At 53.9% G+C, this 15,323-nt stretch overlaps 5 protein-coding genes across 5 annotated transcripts; 1 reads left to right on the top strand and 4 right to left on the bottom strand.

Moving 5' to 3' along the window:
• Positions 1 to 224: 224 nt before the first annotated feature.
• On the bottom strand, positions 225 to 3,448 carry pldA (putative phospholipase PldA). The gene is made up of 8 exons (XM_025587213.1): positions 3,268 to 3,448; positions 2,813 to 3,213; positions 2,605 to 2,757; positions 1,929 to 2,550; positions 1,613 to 1,873; positions 1,104 to 1,564; positions 481 to 1,026; positions 225 to 424 (listed from the first exon to the last, which is right to left on the bottom strand). The coding sequence occupies exons 1-8, from the start codon at positions 3,314 to 3,316 to the stop codon at positions 410 to 412; spliced, it is 2,508 nt and encodes an 835-aa protein (XP_025439343.1). The 5' UTR covers positions 3,317 to 3,448; the 3' UTR covers positions 225 to 409.
• Positions 3,449 to 4,131: 683 nt separating this feature from the next.
• On the top strand, positions 4,132 to 5,960 carry BO95DRAFT_369951 (DUF890 domain protein; the record flags this gene model as incomplete). Its single annotated transcript, XM_025582894.1, has 10 exons — positions 4,132 to 4,211; positions 4,286 to 4,333; positions 4,396 to 4,471; positions 4,539 to 4,549; positions 4,612 to 4,710; positions 4,763 to 4,836; positions 4,891 to 5,023; positions 5,073 to 5,163; positions 5,221 to 5,484; positions 5,544 to 5,960. The coding sequence occupies 10 exons, from the start codon at positions 4,132 to 4,134 to the stop codon at positions 5,958 to 5,960; spliced, it is 1,293 nt and encodes a 430-aa protein (XP_025439342.1).
• A 125-nt stretch (positions 5,961 to 6,085) lies between these two features.
• On the bottom strand, positions 6,086 to 9,298 carry BO95DRAFT_228234 (TPR-like protein). The gene has a single exon (XM_025581247.1). It carries the CDS (start codon positions 9,157 to 9,159, stop codon positions 6,211 to 6,213), a length of 2,949 nt encoding a protein of 982 aa, XP_025439341.1. The 5' UTR covers positions 9,160 to 9,298; the 3' UTR covers positions 6,086 to 6,210.
• Positions 9,299 to 9,599: 301 nt separating this feature from the next.
• BO95DRAFT_466591 (glycoside hydrolase family 5 protein) lies at positions 9,600 to 11,323 on the bottom strand (the record flags this gene model as incomplete). Its single annotated transcript, XM_025589226.1, has 5 exons — positions 9,600 to 9,620; positions 9,703 to 10,356; positions 10,435 to 10,815; positions 10,908 to 11,172; positions 11,226 to 11,323. 5 exons carry the CDS (start codon positions 11,321 to 11,323, stop codon positions 9,600 to 9,602), a joined length of 1,419 nt encoding a protein of 472 aa, XP_025439340.1.
• Positions 11,324 to 11,767: 444 nt separating this feature from the next.
• On the bottom strand, positions 11,768 to 15,289 carry BO95DRAFT_395663 (putative APSES transcription factor (MbpA)). Its single transcript, XM_025583722.1, has 4 exons — positions 15,050 to 15,289; positions 14,580 to 14,940; positions 12,804 to 14,505; positions 11,768 to 12,751 (listed from the first exon to the last, which is right to left on the bottom strand). The coding sequence occupies exons 2-4, from the start codon at positions 14,877 to 14,879 to the stop codon at positions 12,066 to 12,068; spliced, it is 2,688 nt and encodes an 895-aa protein (XP_025439339.1). The 5' UTR covers positions 14,880 to 14,940; positions 15,050 to 15,289; the 3' UTR covers positions 11,768 to 12,065.
• Positions 15,290 to 15,323: the final 34 nt, after the last annotated feature.

Genomic DNA, 15,323 nt, shown 5'->3' with positions numbered 1-15,323 from the left:
GAGAGGGTGAGGCATTGTGTTCGGTCCACAGTTTGGAGGCTCTTGTCTTGCGGAGAGAGCGAATGGGAAAGTGCAGATCCAGTAAGGGTAAGGAACCTTGTAGGTACTGTACTGTACAGTCCAGCCTATGTATGCAGACGTTTTGGGGAACGCCGGGAACCTTCTGGTAATTCTACCGATTGGACCACGGGCTCGTCTTTTATTCTACTGGCTCCCGGGGTATCATGGATGCGAGACGGGGCTGCTCGGTTAGATGTAGACTGTAGATAATACACAATCATATTACAGTTTCCGGGTCATCCTAGACTAAAAAAGACCACTAGGGGATATGTATTTCAGATGTGAAGCAGATGATTAAGAGATTAGAGGCATGCCAGAGGCCCATAGATTTCACGAAAAGCACCGTCAATCAGGTGTAAATACTCTGTTCGCCTTTCATCAGTATACCATTCATATTGTGACCCATGGGAACAAGCTCACCTCGGTGATTTGGTTCACCTGCAAACCAGGTTCGGCCATATTCGCATCCTTCAAAAAGTCCAACGGCATCCAAACCAGATGTCCCTTGATCTTGTCGAGCTTCTCGCGAGTGTCCTGGATGGGTTGGTAGGGGTCAAACAAATGGCCCTGCTTGATGCCTTTAGGAACGAAGTGATCGTAATCCTCAAATGTGAGGATCTTGTCATCGGGATCCGCGCGGAAGAGCATCCGGTATATGTCGGTGTTGACGGTAGCTTGGTTGGTCCACATCTCCCACAGTGCGTCATTCATGGGATCTGTGACAAAGTCATTCTCAGGCCCCTCGAGAATCTGATTCATGCACGCGTACGGGGGCTGGGCGTTGGGGTGCTGCGAGGCATCGTATTCCTGGCAGGGAAGCAGGCCGAGGTGTTCGCGCCACAGCTGGCGACGCAGGGTTGCCGCAAGGCGGGCGGCCTTGTATGGCTGACCGTCCATGGTACTATCGATGAAGTCCTGGTCTTCAACAACGATGGCTAACTCGCTGTCGTGGTAGCCGCATTGAGACTGTGCGAGATGGATTAGTTGGCCTGCTCGCAGGGGCTAATGTAGGTAGCTGCAAGGGGAGAATGATAAAGACTTACCCGATCGTTGATATTGGCGCTTCCACAAATAGCAATTCTGTCATCGACAATGCACACCTTGCCGTGCACATAAAGTTCCTCTTGGACAATGTTGTCTATCTCAGCGTCGGGCTCGCCATCCCAAGGCTCGTCAGACATTCTACCGCCGTTGAGCATCGTTGTGTGCGCCACGGTGTCACAGCCTTTCAAGCCCTCTTTCTCCCTATGACGTTCGACCTGCTCTTCGTATTTGCGCAACTGCTCAATCCGCGCCTCCTTCTCCTGTTGCGCGTTATCATATCCAACTTCATGCCTGTCTCCTTCGTTGTCAATAGCAGGATGAACACTATCGCTCATGATAGACTCGGCTATTCCACGTTGGATGTCATTGTACGTGACGCCGGCCTCCTTTTCCAAACTTTCGAGAGCGGGAGTCTTGTTGATACGGTCATAAGCCCGTAGATTGAACAAGAAGACGTGCTCTGCTCATGTTAGACATGATTTCCCACATTAGGTGTGGTTCGACTTACGTCTCGGGTCTACACCCTGAGCAGAGATCTGCCCGAAAATGGAGTGCTCGCCGCGATGAATCGACTTGTACTGGTAATCCATGATCGCGCGTGTGCCGGTCGCGGCGTTTTGTCGCAGATCTCCTGCGAATCCGGGAATAGCGGGGATGACGATGATCACGCGAAACTTCCTTCCTTCCTTGCCCGCTCGGACGACTGCATCGACGATTGACCGCCCGATTGTGTTCAGGATGGGCTTCTGCTGGTCTCCAGTAGCCGTGACTAGAAACTATCAGTATATGCAGGAATGAGACTAGATCAAGCGGAGTTATCTCACTAAAGAACTGGTTCTCGATGTAGACGAAATGCTGGGCCTGGCTGATAACCTCCTTGTAGGCGTTCTGAATACTGTGCTCGGGTAGGATGCCGCTACTCCAATCAGCGCTGCTGCGCACGATCTGTGCCCGCGCAAATCCCTGCTTGCCAAGGGGCTTCGTTTCGAGAGGCTTCAGGGGGTGTTGCACGTAGTCGCCGCAAGGGTATTTTGGGCGTTGTACTCCCACCAGATCCTCGTCCTCCCCGGTGCGACCCTCCAGCATAAGCCAATCAACGCCATGGTCACGTTTATACTTGTCCCTTTTGATGAAGTTCCAGCGAAGAACAAAGTGCTCTGCGATGTCGTACACACAGTCACCCATCACACCCATGGCGACGTCATGCCAAGGCATCCGACCGTATTCCGCTTTGCTGAGCTCGTTCTGCTGCCAGTCTTGCACACTCTGGAAATCCATGATCCGATTGTTGTTGAATTCTTGTCCGGGGAAAATTTCGTCTTCCAGATTGGAAGGGTGAACATCGGCTAGAGGGTGCTGATGAGCATCCCATCTTCCGAAGCACAGATCAATACCACCAATAAACGCCAACGCATAATCAATGACAAGAAACTTCTCATGATGTGCCTAACAGATTGATGGTCAATCTAAGTGTGGGCGCATGCGCGGGTGCAGACGTACCCAGTACAGAGTCATGTCTGCAGCGTTCTCGAAGATGTTATGATCCGGATGTCTGAGGACTTTAATGTTGCCGTAGCCGGGCGAGCCCTCGGGACATAGTGCGCGCAAAGCATGCTTCGTATGAGCCGAATTGCAGGTCAATGCTTGATTCACCTATTTACTTCGCGTCAGCGACTGTGCAACTGTGCAACCGAGGCGGCAACCGGACCTCCTTATACACAATGACGTAGATCTTGACCCCGGCCTCTGCACGGCGCTTGAGGACCTGATCCAGTCGCCATTCCTGATGCGCATACGCAGGCCGGCGGAGGAAGAGCTCTGGAGAGAGCCACCAGTCGGCTATGTAGATGACCTCCTTGGCCTCTTCCAGAGCAATGGAGACGGCCCACATATAGTCGAGCGCATCAACATACCACTTGACCCGGTTACCTTCGCGGATGGGGGCGAAGGATTGAAACCGGTTGGACTCGGAAATGGCGGTTCTTTTGCGGTCCGTCTCCTGTTCGTGCGCTTCATCATGGCGATGATTGGGGTTGATGATGTTGAAGAATTTGCCGACTTTGTGCTTGAAATGAGAGGCCTTTGCCTCAAAACTCTCAATGTGGGTGTCTGTTTTCCCAACGGCTTATTAGTCGAATCCACCGAGGGAGAGAGAAGCTTAACCTTTGAGATGATCCTCCAAGTGATCGATTTTAGACTTCAGCTTCTCCATCGTGACTCAGCGCGATAGATTTATAGTAGATTTTAAGTGATGAGAAGGGGCAGGGGAAATCTGCAGCCGGGTCTGTCAACTGCAGCTGGTGGGAGGAAAAAGAATGGGGAAAAGAAAGAGGGGAGAGGAGGGGGGGGGGGGGGGGTTAGGGGATCCACCGACGATCGGAAATCAATCAGAAGATAACGACTGTGGACTGTGTAAAAAGGTTTCTGCCTGGGAACAGTTTCCAGATCCGCCAAGGCGATCGGCATGCGGGCAGGGACCAGTGGGAGAGATTAAAGTGAGGTAATAATATCAGAATCTAATATGGAGACGCGGAAATGCAATCAAAAGCCAGCCCTGAGTCCAGGGCGCAACAAACCGTGAGTGGGGTGATGTCATTGCTCTCCGCCTTATCCAGCCTTGTTGCGGCCTCAGGTTGAATTGGCCCAGAAAGGCAGGCATAGAACTGATCTTCTCCCTTTTTGACTATGGCCCATCAATTTACTCTTCTCTGACTTCTTTGACACTTACCACCTACCTCATATTCAGAACTGGACCAAGTGGATTCAGTGTACATGAGTAAAATACTCATAGTTGGTCCACGCTAGACTAAGTCCTCCCCCTGTCGACCTAAAGCACTCCTCCTGCATGTTCCTGTCGCGTGTCAGTGGATTTGCCTCGGATAGTCTCCACCCACATCCACGGTGTGCTTCCATGGGAGCCCCCTCCTGCACATTTCATCATCAGCAGCATCATCGTTATTTTCTTTCTTTGATGTCTTACACATGACCCCAACTCCCCAACTCCCCTCCTTCGTTGGCAGTGACACCATGAGCGCATCATGCAATATCTACAAGGATGATATCGACTTCACCGCCCTTGCCCTGCAGTCCCCGGAATTCGCAAAGTAGTACGTTCCCCATCCAAGCCACTTGATTCGTCATGAAATGACCGGCAAAAAAAGCTCATAAGTCCCAAATTTAGTCTTAAATCTAACGGGCAATTGGACTTTACCGACCCCGATGCCGTGAGGTGGGCCCTAATGCTACCAAAGACACTCTAAACACTCTCAAGCCGCGAGCTAACGAACATAGACAATTGACCAAGAGTCTGTTACAGCGAGATTTCGGCCTGAAGGTGAACATTCCGGACAAGAGACTTTGCCCTCCGGTATGCAAATCCCGAACAATTCCAGATCGTCGACAACTGTGACCAGCTCGCTAATTATGCAGTACAGGTTCCGAACAGGTATAGAAGAAAGACACGCGATCATTAGTAGGCTGCTGCACATGGGTTTTAACCGTTCATAGGCTGAACTATATCCTCTGGCTGCAAGATCTCCTCGATACCACGGGAGACAAGTACCAGGGTAGCTACGACGCCGATCGGAAAGTCGTCGGACTTGACATGTACGTCGCACATTATAATCCCACAGATCAAGCATTGATCGTGAAACCACAGCGGGACAGGATGTTGCAGCATCTACCCTTTATTAGGCTGCTCCATGCGGCCTGGCTGGAGCTTTTTTGCTACAGGTAAGTCCTTTTGCGGAGCCACAAGCCCATGCGGATTTCACTCACACTATGTAGATATTGACGAAGGCAATATCGAGTCGTCGCGAGCAAACGTAATCGCCAATGGGCTTGACTCGCGAATTACGGTTGTTAGAACAAATTCAGAGGAGAAGCTCATTCCATTGGACACGAAACTCAAAGTCGATAGGTCTGTTCAACAGGCCCTTGTTGTATCTGCTCTGCCTCACACAACAAAGACTAGACTTCACCATGTGCAATCCTCCCTTCTACGCTTCTCAAGATGAGATGGTAGCATCTGCCGAAGCCAAGGACAGGCCACCCTTCTCGGTATGAGCGTTGACCTCCGCGATTCAAATCATTCAACCACTTACGCAAACCCCCCAGGCATGCACAGGTGCAGAAGTCGAGATGGTAACAGCAGGTGGAGAAGTCGCTTTCATCTCCCGAATGATCGAAGAAAGTCTGCAGCTGCGCAACAAGGTATTTTGGTACACATCGATGTGCGGCAAGCTGAGCAGCATCTCCGTCCTCATCGAGAAGTTGATTGAGCATGGCAACAACAACTACGCCGTGACAGAGTTTGTCCAGGGTAACAAGACCAAGCGATGGGCCCTAGCCTGGTCATGGACCGATATCCGTCCGAGAGCGGTATGTGCCCATATCTGTGCATAGAGGGAGTCTGTCCCCAACCCTGACGGATAAACCAGGCCGTAGCCCGAGGCATCCCTACGATCCCGAAACACCTTCTCCCATTCCCTTCCGAATATACGTTCACAGCCACGACCGAGTCAATCGATGAGGTGGCTACCACCGTTGACGCAGAGCTAGGCGCGCTCCCCCTCCAGTGGCTCTGGCGCAAGAGCCTCGCCACAGGCGTGGGCTTCGCGATGCAGAACGTTTGGTCCCGTCAAGCCCGCCGCAAGTTGCGCAACCCAGACGCGATGGCCGACCAGCCCCCGGTAGAGGAAAGCAAGGCCGCTCTCGGGTTCAGGGTGCAGTTACAGAAAGAGGTCAGCGACGACAAAGGGGTGAAGGTGATCATTCGGTGGATCAAAGGAACAGACACTGTTCTCTTCGAGAGTTTCTGCGGCATGCTAAAGCGCAAGATCGACAGCAAGCCATGATTTGAATCCCAAACCCCGATACCCCAATGCCCAAATCACAATCAGGTAAATAGGATCAATATTACCTTTGTCTGGCAAAGAAAAAATAACAATGTCTGCTTGAAATTTTCAGATTCGGAAAATGAATAATCGTGGCTTAATAGAAACCTGGTCCGACCTCGGTAACCAGCTTTATAAATGCTTCACACACAACCGCATACACGCAAGCTCTTTCTCTACACATGCATTTGAATCACACAGGATCAATGATCTATGCACTGCCCACCTCAGACTGCAAGGCCTTCAGGCGCTCCCACCCCTCCGAATCCTCCCAGAACTCCTTGCCCTTACCCAGGATACCACGCACGGCACTGCGGGCCTTGAACCGCCAATCCTTAGCCACCAACTCGGCCTCGCCCTCCGCAGCACCCTCCTGACCTTCCTTATCCATGGGACCGTAGCGGGCGTAGCCATCACGGACCAACCGTTCCGTGGCGCGCACGACCTCCAACCACTTCTTCTCGTCGCCCATCTGGAACGCGCCCTGGGTGGAGGACGCGACCGTGGCGCGCCAAGCCTTCTCATGGGCCTCGAACGCCTTGGAGGGCTGGTCGCGCCAGGCCTCGACGCTGGCGACCAACAGCCACATGGGCGCGGAGTGGGTGATGAGGGGCACGACGGCCTGGTCGACGAGCGAGAGAATCTGGCCGGGGACGGTGCCGGAGCGTACGATGCGCTCGGAGGCGGGGTTGCTGTCGTCGATGCGGATGAGCAGGTCCTGGTACTCGTAGGCGCGGACCAGGTGGTCGACCAGCATGCCGAGGATGGGCATGTCGATGCACTTCTCGCCCTTCTTGGAGCCGACGAGCTCGATGAGGCGGCGCTGGGCGGTGACGACGTCGCGGAACGGGGTGAAGGGCGGCGGGATCGAGGCCGCGACCGTCAGCACGTTGTCCCAGATGCGCGCGTCGGTGTGCTTGAGCGAGGCGGCGCGGTGGAGGGCGGCCAGGGCCTCGCGCTTGCGTTTGTACGGGTCCTCCGGGGCGGGAGCCTCGTCGTCGTCGTCGCCGGAGGCTTCCTCCTCGTCGTCGGCGAGAGGGGCCTTGGGCTTGCGGGGTTGTTCGGAGATGACGACGGGGGTTTCTTCGTCGGGCTTGGGGGAGCGGAGAATCGCGGCCGCCAGGTTACTCCAGGCTTCGGCGTCGGTGTCGTCGAGTTGCACGGTGCGGGTGAAGGAGAAGATGGCGTCGTCCCAGCGGTGGAGCTCGAGCTGGACGCAGCCCAGCGCGAACCAGGCGCTGTGGTTGAGACGGTTGATGTCTAAGCTCTTGCGGTAGGCTTCTTCGGCCTTCTCGAGGGCCGGGGGCTTCAGGGTGAGGTAGTGGCGGGCCAGGGACCGCTGAGCACGCGCGTATCGCTGGTTCGATACCTCCCAGGCCCGCTCGTACATGCCGGCGTCGGTGTCGATGTCACCCAGGATACAGAGGAGGCGAGGCGCATCGGCGGGCAGGGGAGACAGCTCCGGTCCTTCGAACCTCTCGCTGTCATCATCGGGATCCTGACCCGTTGGTTGGTAGAGCTGCCGGCGGACCATCTGGCGGGCCTTGTCCTCCCTCTCCGTTGCGGCGTAGCAGAGTGCAGCCTCAGCCCACATCTGGAGACGCTCGTAGATGTCAAGGGCGGTCCGCAGACCTCCAAGGTTGACCCACCGAGTTGCAAGCTCGGCCTCCAGGTCCCAGCGGGTGGAGAAGTTCATGAGCCACACGTATTGCAATCTCTCGGCGGCCGAGGCGGACTCGGATTTCTCGGGGCGCGGCAGGAAGGTCGTGGGCTCATCGACGGCAATGCCGGCTTGTTCATCAGAGGTGGCGGTGTCGGCGATGACCTGATCCACGAGAGCTTGCATCTGCAGCACAGATCTCTCGACGGTTCTGGATCGGTGGCCCTCGACGCGACTACGCACCAACAAACCCTGAGTGTAGATCTGCCAGTTCGAGCTGCCACCTTCTAAGACACGGGTAGCGTAGGGCGCTGTCTCCTCGCGGGTGATGCCGTTCTCCGGTGCGGTGTTGGTGATAGCCGATGCGAAGGCAAGAAGAATGGCGGAGTCAATGGGTTCGAGTTTCGGCTGGTCGCCCGGATCAAGGGCAGCCAATGCCGGTGGAAGTGCCGCTTCATCCTGCACAGTCACCGGCTTGTCTTGAGATTCTTCTCCCTCGGCCTTGGCGTCGGCCTTAGCGAAGGAGATAGATTCCAACAGGGTATCGTCGTTGAGATCAAGGTTCTTCGGGCCCGAGGCGTTCTCGCCCTTGTTGTCCTCCGACGTCGTTTCGGCGCTCTTAGCCAGAATCACGAGCTGACTGACATCGCGTTCCTGGAACTTGGTTCTCTTGCCCAATTTACCGGTCAAAGCAAACTCGAACTTCCGTTCTTTGGCGGCCTGCTCGAGATCTGCGCGGGCCTTGGCGTCGAAGCCGTGGACGGTGTGGATAGTGGCTCTCTCGAGCAAAAAGCTTCCCTTCTCCTGCGCAGTGCACTGAGCACCCAAGACCACCTTGCTAATGTCATCGAGCTCGTTGTAGATCGCATCCTGCAGGGTACCAGTGACCTCCGACAGCATCTTCTGGTGGAGAAAATTGACGCGGAGTCGTGCCGTCCGGGTCACCAGCGGGCTGCCGTTCGTCACCAGGACATCAGTATCGGCCAGAATGGCCTTGGCGACCGCAAACAGCTCGACGTTGGGGGTCAGCTTGTATGCTGCCTCACCGTCGACGGAGAGGTTACGGATGACATGGGCACGAACGGCTCGGAGGGTGACTGCGTCGGGCCGCAGGGCAGCGGGAATGATGGTGTCGGCGGGGCTGTAGGTCAAAGGAGGGCCCGTAACGTTGGATTGCAGGAATGCGAAGAGAGCAGCCAGGGCAATGTGAAGCAACTGCGAGCGTTGTTGGTCGGAAGTCAAGCCCTCCACGGGTGATTGCGAGACCGCCTGCACTTTCTCGACCAGAAAGCTGGTATAGGATACCTCGCCTTTGGCGATGCGATCTAGAGCACTCTCATCCGCATTGTGTCCAAAGACCTCCTTTGCGAGCGGCAGTTGCAGTATAGGAATGATTTCGGCGTCTGCGAGCGAAATGGGGTCGTAACGGTCCCGCACTGATGACGTCTCGTCGAAAGACGTGTTCAAGAACGCGGGGAGGGATTCGGTGGTGTCAGTCATGATGATTGCTCAATTGAAGGACTGTGACTTGAGCAAAGGGAAGGTGGGCGCGGGAGCCTGATCCGGAAATGATCAATGGTAGTCGCAAGGCGGGATTTCAGGTACGAATGATTGTTAATCAAGATAAAACAGAGCAGGCTCTTCACATTAGCAATTCGTTAGGTATTATAGAAAAATCTCGGGAAAGAATCAATCGAAGACTCATGCTATGAGTTCTTGACGATCTGGGGACCACCGCAACTGAGCCAACTTCCCAGCAAGACAATTTCTAAAGTGGCTAGAGGGCAGAGTCAGACCAAAGTGGGAAAAAACGAAGCGGGATGGCGGGGGTTTTTTTTTCTGCCGACTCTATCGATAAGGATAGCTCGGGCGGTGACAGTACAAATGGACTTGGTCGTGGCAATTAGACTATCTACCTAACCCAATCGGCCAAACACCACCTACGGCGCCAGGACCACGTCCTTGATCATTCCAGCAGCAGCACAGTTCATACATGAGTACATACACCACGCTCGACTTTGAGCTAGCTCACTGCCCAGGCACCTTAGCATGCTCCTTGAGGATCCTATTCAGCCCCTCCCGCTTCACACATTCATCGAAATGGAAGCTGTGAGCCAGCTCGTCCAGCTCCTTCTCATCCAGCCCCCGGAACAACTCCGCGAACTCCTCCACAAAACTCGCCGCCAGGAACGTCTGAAAGACCGCCCGCAGCACATGGCGTTCCGTGCCCCACGGCGTGGGGTAGGCGTCCTTGGCCCGCGGCTGGACCTTGTCAATCCAGTCCACCAGCGGCTTCAGGGCCGCGGCGGGCTCCGGGTGCGGGAACCGGCCCCAGGCGTCGAGCCAGAGCCGGCTCTTCTTGTCCAGGAACGGCTGGATGCGTTGGTTCCACTTGCTGCTGGGGTTCGTGTGGATCATGCCCTGCAGGCCGATGTCCTTGTACAGCCAGATCGACCAGTGGATCTTGTACTTGTCGTAGATGCGCAGCTGCTCGCCGAGCAGGTTGTAGCGCTCCTCGTTGATCGTGTCGGCCTCGACCTCGACGCGCGGGTTCTCGTAGACGGGGCCGAACTCCCCGTTCCAGATGGCCGTGCCATGCTGGTTCATGAACTCGACTTTGCGGAGGTACGACCGCTCGAGGTGCTGCTTTTGCTCCGGTGTGCCCTTGTACCGTTGCCCCGTGGGAAAGCCCATGGACTAGCGAGAGAGAGAGCAGTATCAGATAAACGAACGCGAAGCCCAACCCTCGATGTACAATGTCAACAAAAGACTCACCGCGTAATCATGGATGGAGTAAACGCAATTCGGAAGAACCTTGTCGAAGCCCTTCCACTCCATCGAAAAGGTATTACCATCCAGCCAGAGGATGTGATCCGGATCGACCTGCCGAATCGCCTTCTCGATCCTCTCGTAGAACGCCGGGAGGCGAACATGCTCTGGATCGCAGGGCTCATTGAGGGGGTTGTACCCAGCAACCCACGGGTTTGCCTTATACCTCGCCGCGATCTGCTCCCATAGCCACACCGTCCGATCCTGGTGGTCTTTGTAGTCCCAGAAGGCGGCGTAGCTGGTGGGGTTATCCGCGTGCCAGTCGGGGTTCTGTCCGCCAGGAGTAGTGTGCATGTCGAGAATCGTGTAGATCTTCTCTTTGGCACACTGTCGTCCAGCGCAGAAACACACTCGTCAGTCAGCCCTCCCACACACTCTCTACATGTGGCCAAGGGAACGGCCGAGATCCCATAACTTACAAGATCAATGACCCGATCCAAATGTTTGAAGCCGCTTTCTTTCAAGACTCGTGGGTTCATATCATCCTCCAAGTGACGGAAGTTGAAAGGGATGCGCAGACAGTTCAATCCCAGCTCCGCGTAGAATTTGGCATCGGCTTCGGTGAAGAAATACTCGAGCCATCGGTCGAAGAAGAACTCGTACTTCTCGGGGCCCAGGACTTTTCGCATGGCAGCGCGGTGTTGGGACTCATGGCCCGGAAAACCTGTGATGAAATTCTCCATGCTAGACTGGGGGTCAGACAGTAGTGGCTTTGTTGAATCGGGAGTTGGACGTACTTGGCCCATCCACCTATGGCAGCGCCACGGAGGAGCACCTCATCGCCATTGTTGTCTACCACCTGATTGCCTTTGACCTTGAGGATTCCAGCTGACATCCTGTAGATCGGCTAGCTGTGACTTATACGAGATAGAACGAGGATAACAACGATGGCTCTGTCCGAGGATGTGGCAATCTTAGAGTGCAAGTCTCAGGACAGTTCGCAGATGTGAGGTATCAGCACCGACAAGCTCGAAGGCCGAAGTTTCCTGCTTCAAATACCCCAAAAAAGGCGGGGTGGATTGTTCGTAGTCCGGGGATCCTGGGGGCTTGGTGGCTCAAAGTCGGGTAAATGAAGCACTTTAGGCTATGCGAACCGAAACCCTCGAGAAGCCAAGGTTACGACGATTCCGTCAATTGGATACTCTTGCCGATTGGTAACACTGCCAGTTCACCAGATATTTATCGAAGTCAACGCAGCCGCTTAAATTCAGCTTGGCATCGCTTGAGCCTGCTGACTTGCCAAAAAGCCATCCTGCAAGGGTTCACGGGAGATGTAGATGTCACAATCATATTAGCCGTTAAAATCCAGTACATGTGCCCTAAGGGTATCTGCAAGCACAGACATCAATACTTGAAAAACATCTGATCAAATATGCTCAAACACCGTAGTCCATTCACATGAACAATGCTTCCTTTTGACTGGCCGGACTCCGACCAGGCATGAACAAATAGACAAGTATGGGTAGAAAATCTGAAAACAGCCGCTAGTGTTAATGGATGTCCAGGGAGGGAAAGAAAAAGAAAAATGTGATGTGTGAACTCTTGACGTTCGAATGGAAGACCATCAGAGGACAAGATTACCAGTCTTGACCTCGGTCCTTCATCAGGATCTCAATAGCTTCATCCTCAGGAACTGGATTGTCGTTGAGGTCCTTGACGCATTGCGTGAGCCCTTCCACCGCTTCATCTACTTGCTCGGCAGTCCAGTCGGTGCAAGCCATGACCACTCGACGGTAGTTTTGTCCTAGAACGACGTTCTTGGATCTAAGGCGCTCCACCTCTTCCAGTATGTCATCGTTGAACTTGTGGTATCCCTCTATTCGTTGCTGTATGCTTTCTGCAGGTGGAAACGAGCGAAGAAAAGCAGCTTGCTGCTCGGAGAACCCAGAACTTGGATCAAAGTTGTCAGGGAAGATCGCTTCGAACGCAGCAATATCTAGTCCGAACTCTTTGTCGGCATCACCAACCAAGTACTTCTTGGACAAATCAAATGATCCTCCCTCTGTCTCTTTCAGTTTAGTAAGGAGGTCTTCCGACGACTTTTCAAGGTTCTTGCATCGACGGCTAAGCTCAATGCGCTCTGAAGCTCTACTCTTCAGGTCGTCCAGGTGCTTCTGTTCAATCTGCCGGGCTTTAGCCGACTCGCGAATCTTAGCATGCCAGTGGTCGAACTTTTCTTGCTTCTTTGTCAAGCTGGAAGCCAGATCCCTATCAATGCCGCCTAGCGTCTCGTGCACCAATGAAGTGATCTGCGCCAATGTCGCTAAAAGTCTGTCAGCCAGGTAATCCTATAAACAATGCGGTCGAGCTCTTACAGTCTAGAATCTCTTTCTTGGTTTTGGCCAATTGGTCCATGAAAGAGTCATTCCTATTCCCGGCTTGTTGGGATTGGCCATTGCCATCAACCATATCCACACCCACTCCATAATCGGCCGGTCGCAGACCGGTATGGTTTGGTATATGAGGATCTGCGCCGACTTCCAGAAGCTGGGGCACAAGGACGGAGCGTGCGCGTCCCGCCAGATTAAGCGCAGTGTCTCCTTGATCATCTCGAAGGTTAACAATCTCGGATATGAACCGACCCAGCGTTATGACCTCCCCGGCTTGCGGTAGGGTTTGCCCATTCTCCACGACACCAGCATGCCCTAGCTGATTCGATGAAGAACCACCGTGGCGAACAATGAATTCCAAAAGAGCCTCTAGATAGTGTTTCGCCGACACATGGCCCCCGCCGCCAGTTGCCGCCATCACGGCAATGTGATGTAGTACTGTTCGCCCACTATAATCAACCATGTCAATGGTGGGGGCCAACACCTGTAGTAGACGTGGAAAACTCCGATAGTCGAGATTGTTCCTCGTTCCAACTGATTTTTGTAAGGCCGTTTCACCTGCCCCGTTCAGCCGGAAGATGTTGACGCCTTTCTCCACGAGTGCATACACAAGTGGCATGCGAGCAAGCATTGCTGCCCAATGAAGTGCATTGTTACGGTATTCGTCCAACGGGATTTCCAGGTCTTCTCCGGATAGTTGCATCAAGGCAGGATGCTTCGAAAAGTCCTTCGTCCTCTTGTCCAAGAACAACGTCATGATAAGCTTCATCTTCTGGAATCTCTCGGGAGTAGTGGCAGGTTGCAGAGGCTCAAATCCACGCTTTGTGCCATCGACCATGGAATTGGAGACATCCATGTCCTGGTAGAATGAGTCGTTGGGTTCAGTGGGAGTTGGTTCGTTCATCGACAAGGTTGATTGTTCATAGGGAAGTCCGAAAGGTGGCGCATGGTTGGAAGCAGATCTCATGCGTTTGCGAGGTGGTTCGTTCGACTCCTCAAACTCGAAGCCTGAGCCAACAGTACCTGGATACCGACCATTGCTTTGAACATTGCTTGCGAAGCCGCTGTCGGATGCAACACTGTACATGCTCTGTTGGCTGTTGAATGGGATTTGAGTATCTTGACTGCTTAGCTGCTGTGAGGGTTTTCGCATAGCATTCGACTTCCTTCCGTCAACACCACGTGCGGCCGGTGAGTCGAAGCGGGCTTTGCTCATAGCATTGACCGCAGTAGCAGCAGTGCGAGAAATGTTCTGGAAGAAGGTGCCCTGCTGCGGCTGGGACATACCACGGTTGTCCATGTGGTTATAGAGGCGTTTCCTTTGGGCAGCCATTGCCTGCTCCTTCGTCGGAGTGTCCAAGGAGTCTTGTGCATTTCCGGTCGTTCCATTGGGGCCCTGATCATATTCCAGAAGCGGTCTCAACATTTCCTCAACATGGTATTCGCGGCACAGCTCCACACCTCTCTGGTAATTCACCCAAGTCCCCTGGTATTTGCCGTAGCCACCCTGTACTTTTTCGTGCTCGCCAGCCGCGATTTCTTTCTCCAGTGTTTTCGTCCGTCTGGCCTTGACAACGCCTGCAACCTTCAGAATCTGAGTGGCGTTGAGCCAAGAGTCGGTGCGGCGTTTCATCACAGCAACCCCATTCACCTCCATTTCGTAGACGGCGACATTAGAGTAGACAGCCTGTAGGAAAGGGCAAGCGTATATTAGCGGCTTTAGGAAGTAGTTGACCTGGGTAGATGCGCCGAGAGACTAACCTTGTAAATCTGAGGTTTGAATTCTTCATAAACAGTGCCATAACCATGCATGTCTTCAAAGGTACTGAAACTACCCCTAGGTCCATTGGGCAATCCATTGGCGTAGCTATAAGACATGGCCGACTGGTGTGAGGCTTTCGGAGGCGGAGTAGCTCGGGGGGTGGAGGCTACAGATTGAGAAGCGTTGAACGAGCCCATGTGCGACTGTGAAAAAGTCATGCCGTTGGCCGAGCCCATGCTGCTCTGCGAGTAGGACATCTGCAGAGTCGGACGCGGTGGGTGGTGGTTGTTGGAAGCCATTGTGTCCAGGTTACTGAATGTGTAGGGTGTCCAGCCCAGGTACCAGACCTGTTAAAGGCAGCTTAACGAGAAAAGATGTCAGTTTGAAGTCGAATTGTAGCCGTCCAGGCCAATGGCATGACAGATTCAGTATGTCAAACAAAAGAGTAAAAGCATGTGGGGAACTGCACCTATGCTGGGAGATCCTCTCGGCCTCGGAATTACTGGGCAGACCACGGGAAGTCGCGCAAGATTGAAGGGAGGCGCGTGGCTGGCGCTCCGACCGTGAAGGGGATGAAAGGGACCGGGGGAGGGGGGGGGGTTGTAGTCAGTCTGCAGGGAGGGATCAAAGCATGTAAACCCTTCCCGCTTCAGATAATATCTACATGAGACTCCAGATGATTAAGAGAGATTTGGCTTGTATAATAACAATAAATTCATTCACATGAGGAGGAAGAAGTCAAG

The sequence above is a fragment of the Aspergillus brunneoviolaceus genome, assembly GCF_003184695.1.
Source record: "Aspergillus brunneoviolaceus CBS 621.78 unplaced genomic scaffold BO95scaffold_61, whole genome shotgun sequence".
Classification (NCBI taxonomy): Eukaryota; Fungi; Ascomycota; class Eurotiomycetes; order Eurotiales; family Aspergillaceae; genus Aspergillus; species Aspergillus brunneoviolaceus.
The sequence above is the reverse complement of the archived record's forward strand: the minus strand, read 5'-3'. Positions and strand labels throughout refer to the sequence as shown.